Source organism: Megalops cyprinoides, chromosome 19, assembly GCF_013368585.1.
Source record: "Megalops cyprinoides isolate fMegCyp1 chromosome 19, fMegCyp1.pri, whole genome shotgun sequence".
NCBI lineage: Eukaryota > Metazoa > Chordata > Actinopteri > Elopiformes > Megalopidae > Megalops > Megalops cyprinoides.
In genome coordinates, this window is record NC_050601.1 from 26422986 (window position 1) to 26444126 (window position 21141).

Sequence of the window (21141 nt, forward strand, 5' to 3'; positions counted from 1 at the left end):
CAGATTAGAGTGATAGGCTATTGTGGGTGTCCGAGAGCACAGGTGGACTGCGCGCGCCACCTCTCCTATCCACACCTGTGTCCGTGGGTTCGTACAGAAAGGTGAGTGAGAACTTGCAGTCTGTGTCTTGTGGATTTGAATTACAATGTTACAGCTTCCAAAGGACACACCAGTGTGACACCAGCTCCAACGCTATAATTTAATTTGGCGTGGTTTCTTACTCCCGGGAAAATGTTAGCAACCATTCGGAAAGGCACGATTGCTTTGTTCAGTTCAAATTCATTGACTGCCAGATCAATTGCATTGTGGACGTCGGTAGTGAACGATATGAAATGAATTCTGGCAGTGGAAGATAACTTATGAGTTGTTTTACTCATTGTGCATGTGTTTTTAGCTGTTCAGGTCGGGGCGGACGCTATGGAGGTGTGCAGCATAAAGAACAGTGGTCCCTCGTGTCAGGTCGAGCAGCTGGCCAGCGCCTGCTTGTCAGAACAGAGCCGGAGCCCCTGCCGGCTCCAGGCCAAAGGTCTCCGCCCTTGGACTGGCAGCGCCAATACGGCCTCCAGCGCCGTCAGACACAGAGCTAACGGAAGGGTGACGAACTGCCGCAGGAGCTCCAATTGCGCGGCCAGCAGGGCGGAGAGCGCCGACCTCGCGAGGAAGGGGGCGGGGAAAGTACTGGTGACAGGGGGTGCTGGATACTTCGGCCACAGGCTAGGCCGTGCCCTGGCCAGCCGGGGGTTCGATGTCATTCTACTGGATCTGATCAAGCCGTGCTGGGACACCCCTGACGGAGCCGTCTTTAATCAGGTATATCGCAGTGTTGGGGTTCCAGTACAGGCGTCGGGTGGGATGGGGATTTGCTGCGTTCATGATGATAGAAGGTCTTACAGTTATTGTTTTCAATTACATATCGGGATTGTTGCTTGAAACAAATTTGATATCTTGTGGAAGAGCTGTTTGAATATTTGAAAGCGATCAAGGGTTAATTTTAAAAGGCACCTAGGGTGATTTGACAGGGGAAAGAAATTCAGGGAGAAGATTTTGTTTGGAAACACCAAGTCAGCAGCCTTTAGAAGGGTCATTTAGAAATAGTTTGTACAACCAAGGAGACTTTTAAATTGGAGGTTTCTGATGAGACGTATGGAGGGGAGTCTGATTGCGGTTTATTTTAGTTTTACTAATTTAATAGAAGTGACACACCAGCTGTCCCTTTTACCATTTGCTTTACAGTGTGTCAGACCCTCTGAATGGGAATTCCTGGCCTGAATGGAATCAGAGAATGCTTAACTAAATTCAGCCAAGGGAAGAGGGCTGTAGCACTGAGGGGTTGCTAGTACCCAAGCAGAGGGAGCCATTGGGGGCTCACATGGGACAGCCCTCCACACAGATGTGATGTGCGAAGGTGTCACTGTCACACTGCCATTGCAGCACTGCTGTGAATTCAGACTGGTGAGTTTTTAGTTCAGTACTGATGTATTTTTTGTCTTTTTTGGCAGGGTGACATTCGCAATCATGATTCACTGTATGAAGTCTGTGAAGGTGTTGACTGTGTGTTCCACACCGCCTCCTATGGAATGTCTGGCCCCGAGCAGGTGAGGACAGGAAGGGTGTGGTTTCCCAGAATTCCTCCCAAAACCAAATGGAATGGTTCCTCCGATGAATATAGATTAGGGCAACATTGCAGCTTTGTTTTTATGCTTATCCAGGGTATCCACTGTTTTTACGCATTGTCTTATTCATCAGAATATAAGGCTCTTCAGATTAAGTGCCTTACGTAAGGTTACAATGAGAAAGCAACATCCTGGAATCAAACCAGCAGACCTTTGGTCACAAGCCCAGTTCCTTAGCTTCCACTCTACACTGCTATCATGTTAACCAGCTAAAGTAGAGCTTTTTTTGCAGTGCAGTAATTGAAAAAATATACACAATTTTGTGTGTTGCTCACTGCTGTGTCATGGGTTTCCTTGTTGCTTTGTGTCTGAGAAAGTTATAGGGTACAGTTTGCCTGTGTGGGCCATACTTTGCTGTCTGGTCTTGTGTGTGTGTGTGTGTGTGTGTGTGTGTGTGTGTGTGTGTGTGTGTGTGCACGTGTGTGTGTGTCCACAAATCCTGTAATATAATCTCCCTAATTCCATCCCATCTGCATGGACTCCCTAAGATCTAAGCATATTACTGTGGTGTGTAGTCAATATATTCCAGGAAGTAACATTGTTTCTAATAATTCAGCTTTGCACTCCCTTTTTGCTATATTACTTTGCTCTGTAACTACAACAAAGAGGTCCAGTCTTTCTTTTTTGTTGTAAAGAAAATGCTTGAAACGCAGGTTATACTGTCCTGTTAGAAAACCATGCTGGATTCACAAGTATTTATGAAATCATAGATTTGGCAGAATAATACTTTAAGGACAGTGAAAGAGTTGCACAGTTGCAGTTAAATGTATAGACACCTGAGTGGGTGGAGGAGTGTGAAGGGTGGAGTGGTGATCTTCCACTCATTGTTTTGCAGCTGAAGAAGGAGCAGGTGGAATCCGTCAATGTTGGTGGGACAAACAACGTCATCAATGGTAAGGAGATTCCCCCCTTCTGGCCTGGCTTTGAATGAACATCAACTCTGGGTTGTTATTTTGGGGTGGGGGGTGTCAGTGCTCCTTTGTGCAGGTTTTCGTGTTGCCTGTGCACGTTGTAAAGTTGGTTGTCCTTATTTTGTGCACAGACTGTAAAACAGTGCTACGTGTCTCTGTGGGGTATACATTTGTCTTTGTTCAGTGTCTATGTTGACAGTTTCCTGTGCTCAGTGTGTCTGTGGGCTACATGTCTGTACACTTTGTCAGGTTGCCTGTCATTTTGCACTGTAATGCTACATGTCACAATGTCTTCCTGAGCTGTAAAGTTACCTGTGCTGTGTCTGTGTGGGCCGTAAAGCTGCCTGTGCTGTTTGTCTATGTGGACTGTAAAGTTGTCTTTACTGTGTGTCTGTGTACACTGTTTCCTGTGTTGTGTACCTGAGTGCTCTGTGAAGTGTCCTGCACTATGTGTGCTTCAGCTGTAAATCACCTGCTGTTTGAGTTGCTTGTGCTGTGTATGTGCTGTGTGAGGTTGCCTGTATTGTATGTGTGTGCACTGTAAACTTGACTGTGCTGTGTGTGTTTCAGCTGTAAAGTTGCCTGTACTGTGTGTGTGTGTGTGTATGTGCATGCTATAAGTTGCCTTTACTGTGTGTGTGTGGGCTGTAAGTGTGGTGTGTGTGCATGCTCTGTAATGTGTCCTGTGCCATGTGTGTGTGTACTGTAAGGTGCCTGTGCTTGCTGCTTGCAGTGTGCTTAGAGCGGGGGGTCCCCAGGCTGGTGTACACCAGCACAGTCAATGTGGTATTCGCTGGCCGACCCATCGAGGACGGGGACGAGGACACTGTGCCCTGTGTGCCTCTGGACATGGTGAGTGCCCATAATTACTGACCCTGGCTCTGTAAACCTTTTTTTTTCACCAAAGGATGGAGACTCAGATTACACTTGGGTTTGCTGATCCTGGATCTGCACAACATCTGCTCAGTCAGTATGTGTAGAATACAAAGTTATGAACATGTATTAGTTTGTGACATCTCATAATTAGCAACATATATATTTTGTGTTTCTCCTGTGGTTTTGGGATACAGTGGAGATTTGTTTTTCCCATTCTCACAGTAGGACAGTGTATGAATGTGGCAGCATCATGCAGTTGTTAAGGAGATGAGCCTGTAACCCAGAGAGTTGCAGGGTCAATTCCTAGGTTGGGTCTGCTGTTGTATGCTTGAGCAAGGTGCTTATCCCAAATTGCTTCAGTAAAATAATGAGGTGTACACGTGGATCATTCGTAAAAATAAAAACTGTTAGGTATGAAAATTACCCTGGTCGGTCATATTTTATATCTCCGTGATGGTGGATTTAAACCTCAAAAACCCATTCACAAAATCAAATTGCCTTGTCAACAAACACTGTTGGTCCTAATATGATGTGGACAAGATGCTAATTGGTGGAATCACTAGGCAGGATGATCCTTTTCTGATAAATATTTGTTGCCCCACTGTCTGTCAGAGGGAAGCACTTTCACCATTGCGCTGTGATGTCATTAAGGGGCAGAACAGGGTATCCTGGCTCGGATGTGTCATTCGTTCCTTCTGTGGAGAAGCTAACAGGATTAGCCGTCTGTGTCTGACACTGAGTCAGCCATGCAGCTAATCCTTTGGACTGGCCACTGATGGGCTCTCTTGTGCTTCCATTATTCATGCTATGCTCAACCAGATAAGGACAGGTATACCTGTCATCACTCACTGTATGGTGTAGAATGTATTTCTCGTTTTTTACAGCATGTCAGATTAAACAATGTGCAATGTTTGCATACAATTGTGTTTGCCCTTGGCAACTCTTTTGGTCTTATTTACTTGAAGGTTTTGAAATTACTCAAACAGCTCCAGCTAAACAAGGTTCTCATAGTTTGTCTTTGTTTTTTTAAATCTACACACCCATCAGATTGAAATGAAGGATTGTTCTGGAGCCAATGTAACTACATATAAATTTTATATTTATACCTCTGTTACCTTTGAAGTACAGCCCTTTTACAGGACACAAGTCTATTACAGAGCCACTACTCACAGTCCCTCTCTTTTAAATACTGACTGTCACGCAGGGATGCAGTAGGTCCTGCTGGCTTTGGTGTGAATAAGCCAGAAATCAAATCCATGACCTTCTGTTGATCAGGGCTGCCATATCTGACAATATACTGAAATGGCCTCCTTGTTTCTGAGAGGGATGGGGGCGAGGTGTGCTCAGCTGCACTGGCCTCATAGTAACATCTCCACCTCTGTCTCTCAGCACATAGATCACTATTCCCGGACCAAGGCTATTGCTGAAGGCCTGGTGCTGGCGGCGAATGGGCGGACGCTGAGAGGTAAGAAGCCAAGCCCCACAGTGCTGGCCACGAGGGGTTGGGGAAGGTGAGAGTGGTTGGGTGGCAGGGTCGTTTCCACCGAGTGGTGCGCAAGCTGAGTGAGGTAATGGCGGCTATGGTAATGAGCCCGCTCCAGGCCCTGCTCTGCAACCTGATACAGCACGACCTGCTGACACGAGTTTTAAATTTAGAGCCTGGGAGTACAATGCGTGAGGAGCACAGCGTAAACCTGATACCAGCGTGTGTTTGTGTGTGTGTGTGTGTGTGTGTTTGGGTAAAAGGAGCAACAGCATATGCCTGCGCACTTACATTCATGTATGCACACACGCACAAACACACACACACACGCTTTCTATCAGGAGCAGACGCACACTAACCTACATCCATTTAAGTGATCTCACACACAGGCAGACAAACAATCATGTAAACACACACAAGCATATGTACTGGTAAGAATATGGACACACAAGCATATAAACAGAGGCACACACACTCCAGCCAAGAGAGTGCAGATGGAAACCCTTTGGTTCACAAGTGATCACATGACAACTGTACAATCATGTGACATTTAATCAGACACCTGTCCTGTTTCAGAACAGTACACCGGACACAGACAGAGCATGTCTACACTGATATCCTTATCCCATATAAAGCATGTCTACCCGGATGTCCTTATCCTAAGTAGAGCATTTTTATGCTGATATCAAAACCTTGCATATTTTCTGCCAAACTATAAATACTCTCTCGTTTTGCAAAATGTTTAACAGAGGTCTCCATATTTAGCACAACTTTCATTTGAGGATGTCTTGAGGTCCTGTTAAAAGTATAGGATCTCAGTTAAAAGCAGCTGATGTCAGCTACAGGAATTCACACCTCATGTGTGAAAATGGAAATTGCCTCGTTCTTTGACATACATCAGTGAGACTTTTCACATGCATAAAAGGGGTCACAGTTGGGGTCCCCTCTGTTGGAGTGAGGTGGAACCTGAGCAGGAGAAGAACGTGAGAGCATCACAAACAGAAGCACGTTGAACACCAAACGCAATGTGAAGGACCGTTGCTGATCATGTGATTGATCACATATTGACCGCAAGGCATACTGGGTAATGGCTGCAGCCCAGGGCGAGCAGGCCAAGTGTCACATCAGTTGGACGCCTCCAGAAGTGCAGGTAAGTGGCCATTGCATTGTGTGTGTCCTCACAGTCTTGTGCACAACACTACAGGATACGTGAGGAAAAAGCAAATTTGCACTTGAAATTCTGTGTTTATTGAATTAAACATTGTGTTCCCATTCCTTCCTTTTTAGGACTGATTGAAAACCCCCATCTGTTGGCAGAAGAAAACTCATAACTGCAAGAGACCTGTAGGGACAATGCCTACGATTAGAGGAGGGTACCACTTACGTGTAAGGAATATCCTTACGTGAGGTACCAATTATGTTGGTGATTATAAACACATGGTAAACACATGGAGGCGCCATACAGAATATGGCATCTACCATAGTGCTTAAAATAAAAGATCAGTCTCAATTTCGTTTGTATATCAGTCTCATAAAATATATTAAACTATTAATTTGGAACTTCAATTAATAATTAAATCAATAATCATAATCGAAATTATCACATCAATAGTTAATCTTAATAAAATCACAATATTATCTATTTAGCTAACTAAACAAATAACACTGATGATTCAGAGGTGAAGTGGTGAAGGCATTTAGAATTTTGATCAGCAGAGGCTGGCGATATTCATTCCACGTGTAACATTACAATAGAAAATTTTGGAAAAATAATGTATTTATTGCAATATAAAATCAAAGTAGTAATGCAATACATTTATATACAAAAAGTGATAGAATACGTGAAGCACGTGTATGTATTTACACTTATATGTAGGTTCGAGTGAATGTCTTGCACTAGTGTGTTTGAGCGCGTCATAGGGTGTGTGCTCCTTTGTTCTGAGTTGTGCTTGTGTTGCACATGCACATATGTGCGCATGCTTGCTGAACACACATGTTCAAAGAGAACAAAGGAACATGCGTGTGGCGGCGAGTTTGAGTCGCCTATGTGCATGTGTTAGCGAACATAACGTCTGTCTGGTACAGGATATGTTTGGGCAGTTGATAATCGTGGGGTTATTCTGTGCGGATTAAAAGAAGGTACCGGGGGTTAGCAAGAGGATACGCATGCAAAGACCCTATGTCTCTGTGTGATATCTTAACTAATGCTGCGCGTTGAATAGTGTGTGAAAAAACAACTAGGATCAACAAAATATAGCTAGCTACATTCCTCGTAATGATCTGAATCACACGTAGGTACAAACATTCATAAATGTAACAGTCAGTTGTTTAGCTATGCAGTGTCCTATTCCCAGAGTTACTGTAGCTCCTGAAATGAGGTCCAAATCTTTAGGTTCTGTGAGTTGTTTCGCTGGCGATTCCGTCGTCGGGGAGCCAGGGCTGGTCTGCTTTGGTCGGTTTGGTCTGGATTGGTTCAGGCGCTGATGAGGGTTTCTTCTGGGAGATACGTTGAGGTGAATCCGGTCGCACAGTTGTCTCTGGCTGGTAACTAACGGTAAGTTTGTGCTGCTCTGATTGCTGGCGCTGAAACTCGGCTCTTGTTTTATTGCTCTCGGCTAGCAATTAATCGCTAGCTTGGTGAATCAAAGCCAGGACAGGGCCTTCGGCTCAGCTGTTCGTGTCCCGTTCGCATGGTGTGGCCTTCAGGAGAGAGTGAGGTACGTCCGGCTTCTTCGGACGCGGGGAACAAGAGAGTGAGGTACTGTCCGGCTTATTCGGACGTGGGGAACGAGAGAGGGATATGTCCGTCTTCTTCGGATGTGGGGAACGAGAGAGGGATACGGCCATCTTCTTTGGATGTGGGGAACGAGAGAGGGATACGTCCGTCCTCTTCGGACGTGGGGAACGAGAGAGGGATATGTCCGTCTTCTTTCGACATGGGGAATGAGAGAGGGATATGTCTGGCTTCTTCAGACGCGGGGAATGAGAGAGGGATATGTCTGTCGTCTTTGGACGTGGGGAACGAGAGAAGGATAAGTCCGGTTTCTTCAGACGCAGGGAACGAGAGAGGGATATGTCCTATATGCCCTGTCCTGGCTTCTTCAGATGCGGGGAACGAGAGAGGGATACGGCCATCTTCTTTGGACGCGGGGAACGAGAGAGGGATACGTCCATCTTCTTTGGACATATGAAACAAGAGAGCAAGACAGATAGCAAAGGAATGCACTAGGTTTTTACTAGCATCACTGCAGGGGGGCATTTCCTGTTTGCTATAGCTGTCCTTGGTTGGGTGAGAGGTCGTGAAACTGCAACATCACTTCCTGTGAGATTTCACATTAAAAGCGATTTATGTATTACTGTTCGTAAAAGTTGAACAAATAAAATGAACGAATCTGTGGACTGCACTGCACTGTACCTACAGACCGCATGCTGGTGCTGTTCCCATAAAATACATCCCAAGCCATATCTTTCAGTCCTACCGATGCATGAACTGCATGAACTACAGCAGTTTGTAATCACAAACTGCTGTAGTTCATGTAGAAAGGCAATAAAAATAAAAAAGTGAACAGAGTGCCTCTTGAGAGAAATGTCACCTGAGTAAAGGAGGTGCAATATCCACATGAACTGGTGAGTCATTCTCTGCATTCTTCACTACATTACAGTATGCTGTGACATAAAACAACTTCTGCACTGCTTCCACTAGAGACATTGATTTTACCATCATCCTGAAATTATATACAGTAGTGCTAACATACTAATATGTAACATACTAATAGTACTACATACTAATAACATTTTTTTCCACAGAGAATAACGGAGCTTGATATGTCATCTGACACATCAAAAGTGGGAAGATCCAGCACTGACCACCTGTGAAACAGTTTGAGATCCTGTCCTGTCCTGTCCTTCCTTCTGCCCAGGTTGATACATACCAGTGGTGGCTGCACATGGAACCAGAGAGGACATCCTCTGGTGCTCGCTGATAACAGATCAGAGACATGATGTTGAATAAAGTCTTCAGTTGCAAAAGTTTGTTTGTTTCTGTCATTTATATTGTAGAAAATGTATGTACAAGTCTTCTGTGATTGCTTTGCCTAAATGTACTTGGAAACATACATATGTGTAACCACAGTCATTGGTAACAAACCACAGCTGAAGTACCAGATGAAGTTTCCCACACAACTAACCAAACCTAGACAAACCGGTCCCATCCAGGACTATAAAAATCCCATTCACCACTTCCTTTCTGCGTCAGCTGTTCACAGCATCCCTCCTCCATCCCATTTTCTTGTTTTCTTCCCCCTTGACTCTAAGCCAAATATACATACCATTATACCCACACCAATCACAATTATGCATTGATTGTATGTAAATTCATATCTACTGAATGCAAAATTTACTTGTACAGTAAGAGGTCTTAATGGGTAGACGCAAAGGAAACAGGAGGGAATTAAATATTTTGTTGTTAATATTTTATGTGTATTATGTCTTTGTGAAATGATTGCTAATGTGAGCTATTCATATGATTTTGATGCCAGTGTGGTATTGAGTCATGAACATTGGATTTGAAAGCAGTGCATGTCATATGTGATTTTTTTGCTGTGTTTGCAAAGCAAAAAGTGTTTCAATCTTCTAGTTGACTGCTTAGAAAATGAACAGACTTGTTTCAGGAGATGTACTGGAGAGATCCAGACTGGAAAATTGTTCTTGCTGCTGCATAAGAACACAAACAACTAGAATAACTTTCACTCTGTCAAGAAAAATAAAATTGTGAGCTTAATTGTCACATTTTCTGAATGAACTATCTGGATTGTTCTGTGATTGGTCTATGTACTACAGTGTGTGTTTTATGGAAGTCCTTTTCTCACTTTCCCCTGCTGTAAGAGTTGCTCTCCTTGCTTGGCATTGTAGGAGTTTTCTTTGTGGCACAGGTTGACGTCATTGGCAGAGGAAAGAGCTCTGGTGTTTCATGCAGCAGCCAACATACAGTGCACACTAAAGGCACAGAGGGTAATCTGCTAAATAAATAAATAAATGTTAATATAAATGTAATCTCAGGTCTGTTTCTTTCCACAGACGGCGGCTGCCTTCGGACCTGCGTCTTGCGTCCCTCGGGAATCTATGGGCCGGAGGAGAGACGCCACCTGCACCGAGTGATGGTGAGCGGCAAGTCTGCTCTCTGGCTGTGTTCCTCGCCTCCTCTCTACCCTTTCTTTCCTCTTCTCCCTCTCTATCTTTCCCCTCTCTTTCCTCTTCTCCCTCTCTATCTTTCCCACTGTCTCCTCTCCCCCTCTCTACCCTCTCTTTCCTCTTCTCCCTCTCTCTCTTTCCCTCTTACTCCTCTCCATCCCTCTCTTTTCCCTCTCTCTTTCCTTCTGTCTCTCTCACTTGTGACTACATGATGTATGGTTGGAGAGTAGCAGACAATCTTGCAGCTAGGCACAGGGTCTGCTCTCGGTGTCTTTTAAGGAGAATGTTAGATGGCAAAAGGGATGCTGTACCCAAGTGAAATTTGGTGCTGGTTCATTTTGGCTTTCAGAGCGGCCAATTTTCTCACTCGATGCATAGGTTGCCAGTAAGTGCTAACTTAGGACCAGATCCCCCAGTACCAATTCAAACCTCAACTATTATAAACTAAACATACCAACTGGTCCGAGACCAGCACTTACAGTGTGAGTGTGAGTGTGAGGGCATGCTTTCAGCTTTCAACTCTCCCACACTAGGGTGTTCTGAATAAATCCACAAGAAAGCCTGCAAGTAGTGAGCTTAAAGTTTTGACACCCGTGAGCTGCGAGTGCTGTCTGTGGTGTTCTGGGATGAGTTTGCTGGGGGACCTAGGGGCAAACTAGTAATCAGCTCAGGTGTGGCTCATTACCTTTGTTAGGCCTTGACTGAAGTACCCGTGTGCCCAGTGTGCGGGAGTCACTGATAGGGACACTGCATGTTTTACCCCCCTACCTCCCCCACGAGCCAGCCACTGGAGGACTCCCTCAAAAAAATCTGAATGGGAAAACCCTCTGTAGTTTATTCATGTCTGCTTTTAGGTTTTTGGTGTTTGTTGAACCCCATCATAGAGGATAGAACTGTGGGAAATGCACCCTTCTTTGAGCTTGTTTCCAATCACCACTTAGCACCAGGCCACCTGGGCCTCCAGTGGAGGACTGCTCATGGAGTGTAGCCACAGGCAGACGGCTGGCATGCACAGAGCTGGCGCTGCACTAGGACTGCCCTTCTGTGGGGAGGAGGACCCCCTAATTCATGCTCATGTGCTGCGTGGGCCATTGAGCCCTGTTTTTTTTTTTACTGTTGAGAAAGGTGTGAAGGACATTTGGAGCGCTTTATGGTCCAGATAGTTTTGTGATGTTTTGTGACATTAGTTGTTCAACAAAATGAACCCTGTAGAAAGTGCATTATTTTGTGCTTATACCAATTCAATGCACCTTGTAAACACTTTGGTACATCCAACTAAACACTTTCCCTGGGTTTTAATTTTTCTGCAAAGAACCACTGCATGAATGCTTCTCAGTGCTATGGCCTGGCCTTGTACAACTTGTTAAACGCTGCGGCCTTTAAACCTGCAGAGTGTGCCTAAGGGCCGTGCAATATTAATGTCCCCTCTCCCAATATCCCGTTACGTTTGTCCCAGGAGCACAAGGTGTGTGCGGAGTGCCGGGTTTACTACAGGGCAAGATTCTAAGCTCTCCTAGATTATGAAACTGCCCACCTGTTGCCCCCCCCCCCCCCCAAGCTCCTGTGAGCGTTCTCCTTATTTACAGCCATAAAAGCAGCTTAACACTCGAAGATGTGGCTGTGAGGAAAGGTCTATAGGGTGATTTGAAATAAGACTCCCTTAGAGAAAGAAAAGAAAGGTTTCCCTTCACTGTGAAGTATGAGGTATCCTCAGTTGACATCAGTAGTATGTCATATGTTCCATTGTGCTTGTATTGTTACAGTCCCTTAGTTGTAATGTAAAGCTCTCCTACCTTGCAATACATTCAATAGGTTTGTCATAGTTGTTCAGTCCACTTCAGAATGTGTTTATTGAATATTTGCTCTTGATGGTAAGGTTGAAGTGGCAATGTTGATGGCTGATGTTGAAGTGGCAATGTTGATTTTGAGTTGTTTAAACTCTGTGCAGTTTACAAATTATCATCTGTTTTATGACCAAAACCGGTTTTTCCCCTCATTTTTTTAACCAGCTGCTACTCACTCTCAATCCCTCTTAATTATGTCAACTCAATCTCAAATAGTGCTTGATTGGCATGAATTCACAATACACAGTATTGTCAAAGCTGGGTTACATTTGTGAAATGATACATTACATTACATTATTGGTATTATTGACACTCTCTTTGTCAGTCTTTCTCAAATTCCTCACTATCTCCCTCTTCCCTTTCCCCCTTCCCCCTCTCACTCTTCCTTTCCCTCTCTTTCACCTTTTCTCTAACTCTCATTCCTGTCCCTCCTTCTCTCTCTATCTCTCGATCTCCCGCTCGTTCAGTCTATTTCCCCCTCTCTGTCTCCCTTTCTCAATGCAGTTTTATTTATTCAAACCACTTTATTGGCATGACAAATTAGTTCATAGAGTAACATAGCATGAACTATGTGTGTACTCTGTGAATGTGCATGTGTGGGTGTTTGTGCCAGTATACAGTTTTCCCCTCTTTTCGGGACAAGCGGTCATACAGTATATTTTGTGGCTAATTTGCCACATTCACGCACTGAATAGGGTATCAATCAGTCATCATGATGAGGTAGTCTTCTGTGGAGTATTCTCTGTTTAGAGCCAAATAACCTTACAGTTTAATGTGGATTTTTGTCATTTGAGTTAATTTTCTTCATTAATAATTTGGTTTGAGTGAAATTTCTGAGTGAGTGTTTCACTATCGTGAGGCTGGTTACTGTTAGTTGCTTTAGTAGTCATATTAACTAATTCATTAGATAATCCATTGAGTCTCAGGACCTGGCTTGGGGGACTCTTCTCCATGTTCATCTCTTGACTTTTTAGGGTTTTAAAATGACAGGGGTTGGGGTAAGTTATTTTCAGATGTTTCCAGGATTTGATGTTTCTGTTTTCAATATGAATCAATAGGGGGTATTGGCCTAATTCTGCCCTGCATGCATTGTTAGGCGATTTCCTCTGTACTCTGATGATGCTTATAAAAATTCTGCATGCAGAGTTTCAATTGTATTTTAATTCCATTTTTCAAATGAATCACCCCATTCCTCACTATTATTTAGTACAATGGGTTGAATAACTGATTGGAATATTTGAAGCAAGATCCTAATCGGAATTTCCAAGTGAATTGAGTTTTTAATGGCATAGAAAGCCCTTCTTACTTTCTCTCTCAGTTCATTCATGAATACATGAAAATGTCCTGTGGAACTTATTTTCAAGCCTAGGAATATATAGTTTGTTGTTTGTTCGATGTTACTGGTTCCAAGGCTGAAATTGTAGTTGTTTCCTTGACATCTGGGTCTTTTTTGAAATACTAGTATTTCAGTTTTTGTGGATTGATGGTCTCTCTCTCTCTCTCTCTCTCTCTCCCTCTCTCATTCCAGGTAAATGTGGAGAGGAGGTTGTTCAGTTTCAGCTTTGGTAACCGTGACGCCAGGCTGAACTGGGTTCATGTGGACAACCTGGTGATGGCCCATGTGCTGGCTGCTGAGGGCCTGACCCTGAAGAAGGGCTGTGTGGCGGTGAGTCTCTCCAGTGTGTATCCAACCGTGGTGCCTCAATTTAAAATTGCACAGAGGGGCTACTGGGAGTTGTAGTTCAAACCCAGAGGTTGTGACTCAGGATGGGAGAGTGGGGCTTTATGCACTCCATTTTGGGGGGGGGGGGGATTATGTACATTACATTACATTATTGTCATTTAGCAGAAACTCTTATCCTGAGTGACTTAGACAGGGTACAATTTTTACGCGCTATCCATTTATACAGCTGGATATTTATTGAGGCAATTCTGGGTTAAGTACCTTGCCCAAGGGTACAGCAGCAGCACCCCAGTGTGGAATCAAACCAGCAACCGTTCAGTTTTGAGCCATGCTACTTACTGCTATGCCACATTGCGGCCCTTTAAATGTTATCAATGTCTCACTGATGTGAGCATCTAAGAGAATCTTGCTGTGGAGGGCAAAATCTTTTAATGGTGTCTGCTAATGTCAAAAATGTAAATGTAACATTAAATGTGCTTGCAATGTCTTGTACATCATTCTGGATGAGAGCATCTTCTGGATATAATAAACCCATATTTTGTATTTTGGAGAACAGGATCAGCTTAATGTGAGTGTGGGGTTAAATGTACTTTTATCTGGTACATCGCTCTAGATAAAAGTATCTGTCAAAATGTAAATGTGGTTTAAGCCAGTCAGTGACTGACAGCACATGATAACCCCACTCATCATGGTGCTCAGAAAACCTCAGTCTCCATCACTAGTCATGGCACACCAGTGAGCTGTGTTTTGGCTTCACCTGCAATCAGCACCTCTGCAAAATGTTTCCAACTGCTCTCTCAGGTGGTGTGTTTAACTTTTTACGACGTATGTCAGTTTCAGTTATGAAGCCACGGTTAGAAAAAGCTAAGCTTTTTTGTATTCAGAACCCATGATGCATTTTTACAGGGGGAGCTGATGCACAAATATACTTCAGCTGCCATCGACAAAGAGCACATGACAACCCATGTGCCAGCAAGGGTCTATCTCTCTCCCTCTCTGTCTCTCTCTGACTGTCTCCCTCTCTCTTTCTCTCTCTGTGTCTCTCCTCCTCTCCTTCTCTTCTGTCTGTCCCTCTCTCTCCTTTTTTCCTGAGATGTTTCCATTGACTGCTTTTCTCTTTTTCTGTCTCTCCCTCCCTTCTATCTCTCTGTGTCTCTTTCCCTCTCTTTTTGTCTCTCTCTCCCTCTCAGTCTGTCTGTCTCTGTCTCTTCTTTCCTGAGATGTTTCCTCTGACTTTTTATCTTTTTCTCTCCCTCTCTCCCTTGCTTCGGCCTCTCTCTGTCTCTCTCTCTAAAAGACACTTCCTCCTTGACTGTTTATCTTTGTCTCTCTCTCTAGAGCGGACAGGCCTACTTCATCAACGACGGCGAGTCGGTCAACCTGTTTGAGTGGCTGACCCCACTGGTGAGGAACTTCTTAACTTGTTTTTACTAATATCCTGCAAAGAAAACATTGTTTTTGAAGTAGTATCACTGTACAAAGTACAGGATTGGCAGCTGGGCTTCCAATCACAGGGTTGCAGGTTTGAGTCCTGGGTGAGGACACAGCTGTTGCACCGTGGAGCAAGGTATTTATCCTGAATTAATCACTTCTGGGAGCATCCATCTGGATATTGTGTAAAAAATATGTTGTATAAGTTGCCCTGGTTAAAGGGATCTAAACGTCAAAATATAATTGTGAAAAGGCAGTAGCTACATGTTTCTCTCAGATTCACTGTTTGTGTTAAAATGGAAAAATAGTGTTTAATTACATTTTGAACAACTGGAGATGAAACATGTTCCATGTTACATGAAGAAAACTGTCAAAAATGCACAGGCAAATTTATGTAGAATAATTACAAATATACAGAGCTGTTTTACACTGTACATTATATTTAAATCTTTCTATAGCTTGAATGAGTACAACATATCTGCTTTTACATTTCAGGTGTGACTTGAACATTTAAAATTGTCACTAGGTTTTCTTTGCTGGTGTATTTGTAACTTTGCTGTGATGAGCTGGGGCATCTAACACATGCTCTCCCCTCTGTGTCCTTCCACTTGCCTCTCTTAGTTTGAGAAACTGGGGTACAGTCGACCCATCATCCACCTCCCAGTCTCCCTGGTCTACTCTGCAGGTAGGTCACATCCACCGCCCAGCTGACAGCCAGCAGTCACCCCAGTTAAACACTGCCATCTAAGCACTTCTTTACATTTCACTGTGTTCTTCTGCCAATTTCTCTTTCAAGGGACTGCTTTTTTTCATATTAGTGGAACACAGAAAAACTGAATGAAAAACAATGTTTATCCTGTTCACCATGTCTGCATACCATAAAATTTCTATTAGTAGCCCAGGCGTTTATTTGGTTAGAACCCTTGGCCCTAGCATCAGTAAGAGAGTACTACTACTGCTACTGTTGGAGACAAGTGCTTAATGAATATGATATACTGCACAAGTATCAGTTAAATATCATGTAGATCACACAGCCGTCCTGCTTGTGGAGGGAATCCCTTATTGTTCCTCTAGTCTCACCTCACACCTCAGTAATTATCCTTTCTGTTGTGACACTCATCTCAGCCCAGCTCAGGAAATGCTCACAAGTCCTTAAAAATAGGTTTTATTTACTGTGGAACACATCAGTAAGACCTAACTACTGTATATAAAAGGCAACCTCATCTAAATATAGGTGAGTGTCCAACCAACTACTTTCCCTGGTTTTTAATTCCTCTTAGAAAAAAAAAAAACCTATATCTGATAACAGTTAGCCTCTGAATAAAGATCAGTTGTGCCTGATGTTCAAAATGCAGTGATACTGTACTGCACATGTTAAAACTCCAGCCCACTGTAATTTGACTGTGCTTGGTTATTACCTGTAATAATTGAGGGAGTGTGTACGCTGTGCCAGGTAGCAGTGAGACTGACAGAGTGTCTATTCCTTACAGCCATTCTGATGGAGCGTTTACACATGGCCCTGAGGCCTATGATGGAGATCCCACTGATTTTCACCAGGAACGAGGTACATAGGTCTCCATCTGTTTCTTTATCTTTTGCTCACTCCTGACATCCTGATCTTTCCTTTTCCTCCATCTTTCTTTCTCCCTCTTCCAACCTCTTTGTAACATTCTCCATGTGTTCCCTGGCCTTCTGTCCCCTCTCTGTCCTTCTCTCACTCTCTTTTTCTTTCTCTCACTTTTCTTCCCTCAACCCCCACTCCTCTCTCTCTTCTCCTTCTCTCCCGTCCCCCTCTACCCTGCACCCCCAAACTCAAAAATTCAAAATTCCTCTACAGCTGTCCACCCTTCACTCTCCCTCCTCTTCCTTTCTCCCTCTTTCTTCTTCCTCTGCCCCCTCTCTCTTTTCCCTACACATGTCAAAGCCTGACTGCACGCCCTTCCTCAGCTCCATCGCAGCAGTTTGGCAGGGTTTCAGACTGTCCGAAAGACCAGCCTCCCCAATTAAGCAAATGAGCCGCAGTTCAGTAACGGAGATCTGACCAGAGAATAAGGGCTTAGGCAGTAAGGTGCTGCTGCTCGTGGGGTCTGACGTTTTGTTGCGCACAGTGATAAAAAATAAATGACAAGTGCTATTCCAGCTTGCCATGTTATGCGTGTAACCTAAATCGATAGTCTCTCTCTCTGTGCTCCGTTAGATTTCAACGCTGCGGTAGCCCACACAGGGTCTCTGTGATATAACCTCCACTTCGCGTCACGCCAGCGCCGGGGCAGCGGCGCAGAAGGTGTCAGTTACAGTCTCTGATTAGAAACTCGTTTATGTCTCAGAGTACTTAACGGAGATAACAAATCTCATTAAGGGAATTATTTTTCCGGTACGAGCCTGCCTATCAACTATCTATCTCTCTGGCCGGTACGTGTTATTAATTACGAGTGATTCAGACGGCTTTAAAGTCGTTGGTAGGGCTCAGATGCAGTCATGGCTTGAATAACGGTTTATTATCGCTGTCTAATAGAATTCAGATTTACTTGCTACGTGTTTATGTTTCCAAGAACTGACCGCGACGATCAGCTAAAAAAGGCACCCGCTGACACAGCACATTGGCATGTTATTTTTGCCACACCACAATGGACAAGCAGCCCGAGGATCCCCCATTAACTCGTGATGAGAAACTTAAGACTCACTCCTGCGGCACGGATAGAAGATTGACGATTTGGCTTGAATAAAACATGAGCTGGGTGTTCGACGCAGCTGTGCACCGGAGCTCTGACACGTGCCAGTGTTTGGCACTGGAGGACTCAGCTTAAGACACGAGTGTCACGGCGGTGCCCTTTGCGCGGTCCCAGACATGGGGAGACTTGGGCCCTCAGGACTTCGGTCACAGGATAAGTTGCGGATGTATCAGTTACCGTCTAAATAACGGCAACCCGACTTCATAGCGTTTTCCAACCACAGTGCTCGGCAAAATTGACACAACACAAAACGCATTCGTGAGTGGCTTTTCTAATTTTACGGAAAAACCTGAACGTTATTGGGAAATGGGTTGGTGTTAATTGTAGGGTATATGTTGCTCTAAAATACACTAAACCGATAAACAAAGCTAAAAGGAAAAAAAAAAAAAACATTTGCACATGCAATCAATACCAAGCACTACTTTCTACAGTAGTACTTTCTACACCTAGAATTTTCCATTTGTGAAGAAGTCAATGTTCTCTGTACTGTCTATATTTCCTGGAAATGCTCAAGAAAAGAAGCGTTGAAAAGGTATTGAAATATAGACAGTGTCCCCTGTCTATATGCAGTGTTTCCATGGTTACACAGGTGCTTTTGAAGGATATGGCACCAGAGAAATGTGTTCTGGATTGCATAGATGAATACGTATGTGCATCTATGTGTGTAAACTTGACACTTTCAAGAAGATCTACACATCCAGGTCAGGCAGCAGGTCCCACCAAGTATGTGAGCATGCCTTATACAGGAAACAGTTCAATCTGCAACACTGTTTGTGTCATGACCTTTGACCTCAAGTGTGTATTAAGCTCATACATTAAGTGCCCCTCCTGATAAGGCTGAAAAGACGACATTGATATTTTCAGTTAAGTACTCTGAGAGCAAAAGCACTTGTTGGCAACTAGCACATACTCCATCTTTACTGCATTCCTCACGTGACCTTGAGCAGGTACATTGTTGGGCTAGGGCTTGTATGAACAGCAAGTAGAGGTACAATATTTGCTGATGCAAACTTCAATTTTCAATCCTGCCAACTACATCAGAAGATGTCTGGGGAATTTCTATGCTTGTTCTTGCAAACCGTATTTAAACATACACAGACACAAACCTAGGCAAACACAAACCTCAGTACTGCTATGTGTGCTGGCAAGTATGCAGGCATGCAGTTTGGAAAGTATCCATGGATTTTGTGAAATTGGATATGGGCAAACAGACTGACAGATCAACAGGCCCAGAGTGACAAACATACAAGTGTAAAGACACACACAGTCTGACAGATAGAGAGAAACCGACAGACACTGAACCATGGTAAACACTGTCCACTTTATTATAAAGATGTAGAGAGGAGAGAGCGTGGGTGCTGTCACCTCTCAGTCAGGATGTGTGTGAGCGGAGCAGTCTTGACTGTGCAACAGCTTCTTACACTATCAGGATTTTCCACCTGGATACCCAATCTGCCCCAGAGGTAAGGGGATATTGGAACTGAGGGCATTCTCTGGGGCCAAAAGCGCATGTGCACAGGGAGTGTAAATGGGGGTTAATCAAATGATCCTGACCCTTGGCTGCCATCCGCAAAGTCTCACTGCCTCCCTGGCAACCCAGCAGCATGTCTGTCTGAGTGCCCACAGCCGAACCACTTCAACACAGATATTTTATATGACAAGCAGATAAAGCAGGGGGCATCAGTCAGTCACTGAATTTTGTGTTTGATGACAGGTACAATGAGAATTGAGCCTCTTGTGGGACTGCTGTCACTCTGTTGGCCAGTGCTCTGATGGACAAGTATTGTCCCTCCCCTTCAGGTGAGGAACATCGCGGTGACCCACACATTTAAGATTGAGAAGGCACGTCGAGATCTGGGCTTCTCCCCACTCAAGTATGACCTGGCTGACTCAGTGGACCAATACCTGAAGACCCGCCCAGTGCGGCCCCGCCCACAGCCACTGACTCTCCCCAGGGTTCTCCTGGGCCTGCTGGTGCTGCTGGTCAGCATGGCTGCCCTGCTGTTCTACTCCTCCGCCTGGGAGAGATGTGGCCCAACCCTCCGCAACAACAGCTCCCAACCCTGAGCGGGAACATGCGCGCACACACACACACACACACACACACACACACACACACAGACCATATATATACACACATACTCACATCCCCCATACATACGCACACATACACACAAACACACACTTACTCACACCCCCCATACTGTCCCTCTAAAACAACAGCTTGCAACCCTGAGCAGATACACACATACACACAGTAACACTCACACATAAAAATAAACACACTATATAAACAGTGTGTTTAATATTCACACACTTACCAACACCTACCACCCCCCCCCCACCCCCCCACCCCCACACACACACACACACACACACACACACACATACACAGGTACACATTATGCTAACACAAAATGCTTGTGATGTTAAGGTAACATCATAACATTGTGTCTATATTGCAGCAAGTCTGTGATAAATAAGAAAGAAATTAATGTCTCAGATTAAAATGTGTCTTTAATCACATTGCACCAGTATTATAATGCAGGTTTAAATATAAAAGTTGAAGTGCATTAAACTTTGACTTTTGGTTAATCCTGGCATTTGGTGCTGGCATATCTGACAATGAGAAGAGAGAGGTTCTTTGAGGAGCCAAGGAATCTTCTCATAATGCATTTAAAAGCAATGTCTTTTTCATTTACTAAAGTAGATGTTAAAGTTTATACCTCCTGATCAAATAGTTAACAGTGTCTAGTATGTTGAAGTTCTACATGTTAGCTACTGCAAGAATATGAGTTTGTGTGTGCATATGTGTGTGTGTTTGTGTGAACAGTCTCCTGGCAAATTTTTGTGCAGTAGTTTAAAGCCAGAAGAACTATTTTAACTCTTAAATTTCAAGCCATATTAGAAATGTATGGCACAGTATGGTATCTATGGCACATCTATGGATCAGTTTTAGTACAAAGAGGTCTGTGTATGAAGGCAGAGAGCTTTCCAATAGATGATGAATGTCTCAGTGGAATATCTGAAAGTGTTAATTGCAATAGATAATAATAAATGATTTGTGTGAATAGAATTATTTTATACTGCACTCAAATTACTCTTATTGTGTTATAGCCTCAGAAGAATAGGGGGAATGAAATAGTTTGTGGATAACAATGGACTTTAGCATGAGCATAACACAAAAAAGGCACTAAAGTCCTAGAAAATAAGTGTGAACATGATTGACCCGCTGTATGCCAAAAGATCTTCAATGACTCTAAAGAATGAGCTAATTAGAACAACTGTTTTCTATTTTGTTTGCGGAGATTATGTTT

General features: G+C 43.8%; 1 protein-coding gene across 1 annotated transcript; it reads left to right on the forward strand.

Annotated features, from left to right (window-relative positions):
* Positions 1-417: 417 nt before the first annotated feature.
* sdr42e2 (short chain dehydrogenase/reductase family 42E, member 2) lies at positions 418-19891 on the forward strand. The gene is made up of 11 exons (XM_036552138.1): positions 418-810; positions 1500-1595; positions 2509-2566; positions 3318-3436; positions 4850-4925; positions 10020-10102; positions 13506-13643; positions 15000-15065; positions 15714-15777; positions 16583-16656; positions 19625-19891. The coding sequence occupies exons 1-11, from the start codon at positions 418-420 to the stop codon at positions 19889-19891; spliced, it is 1434 nt and encodes a 477-aa protein (XP_036408031.1).
* Positions 19892-21141: the final 1250 nt, after the last annotated feature.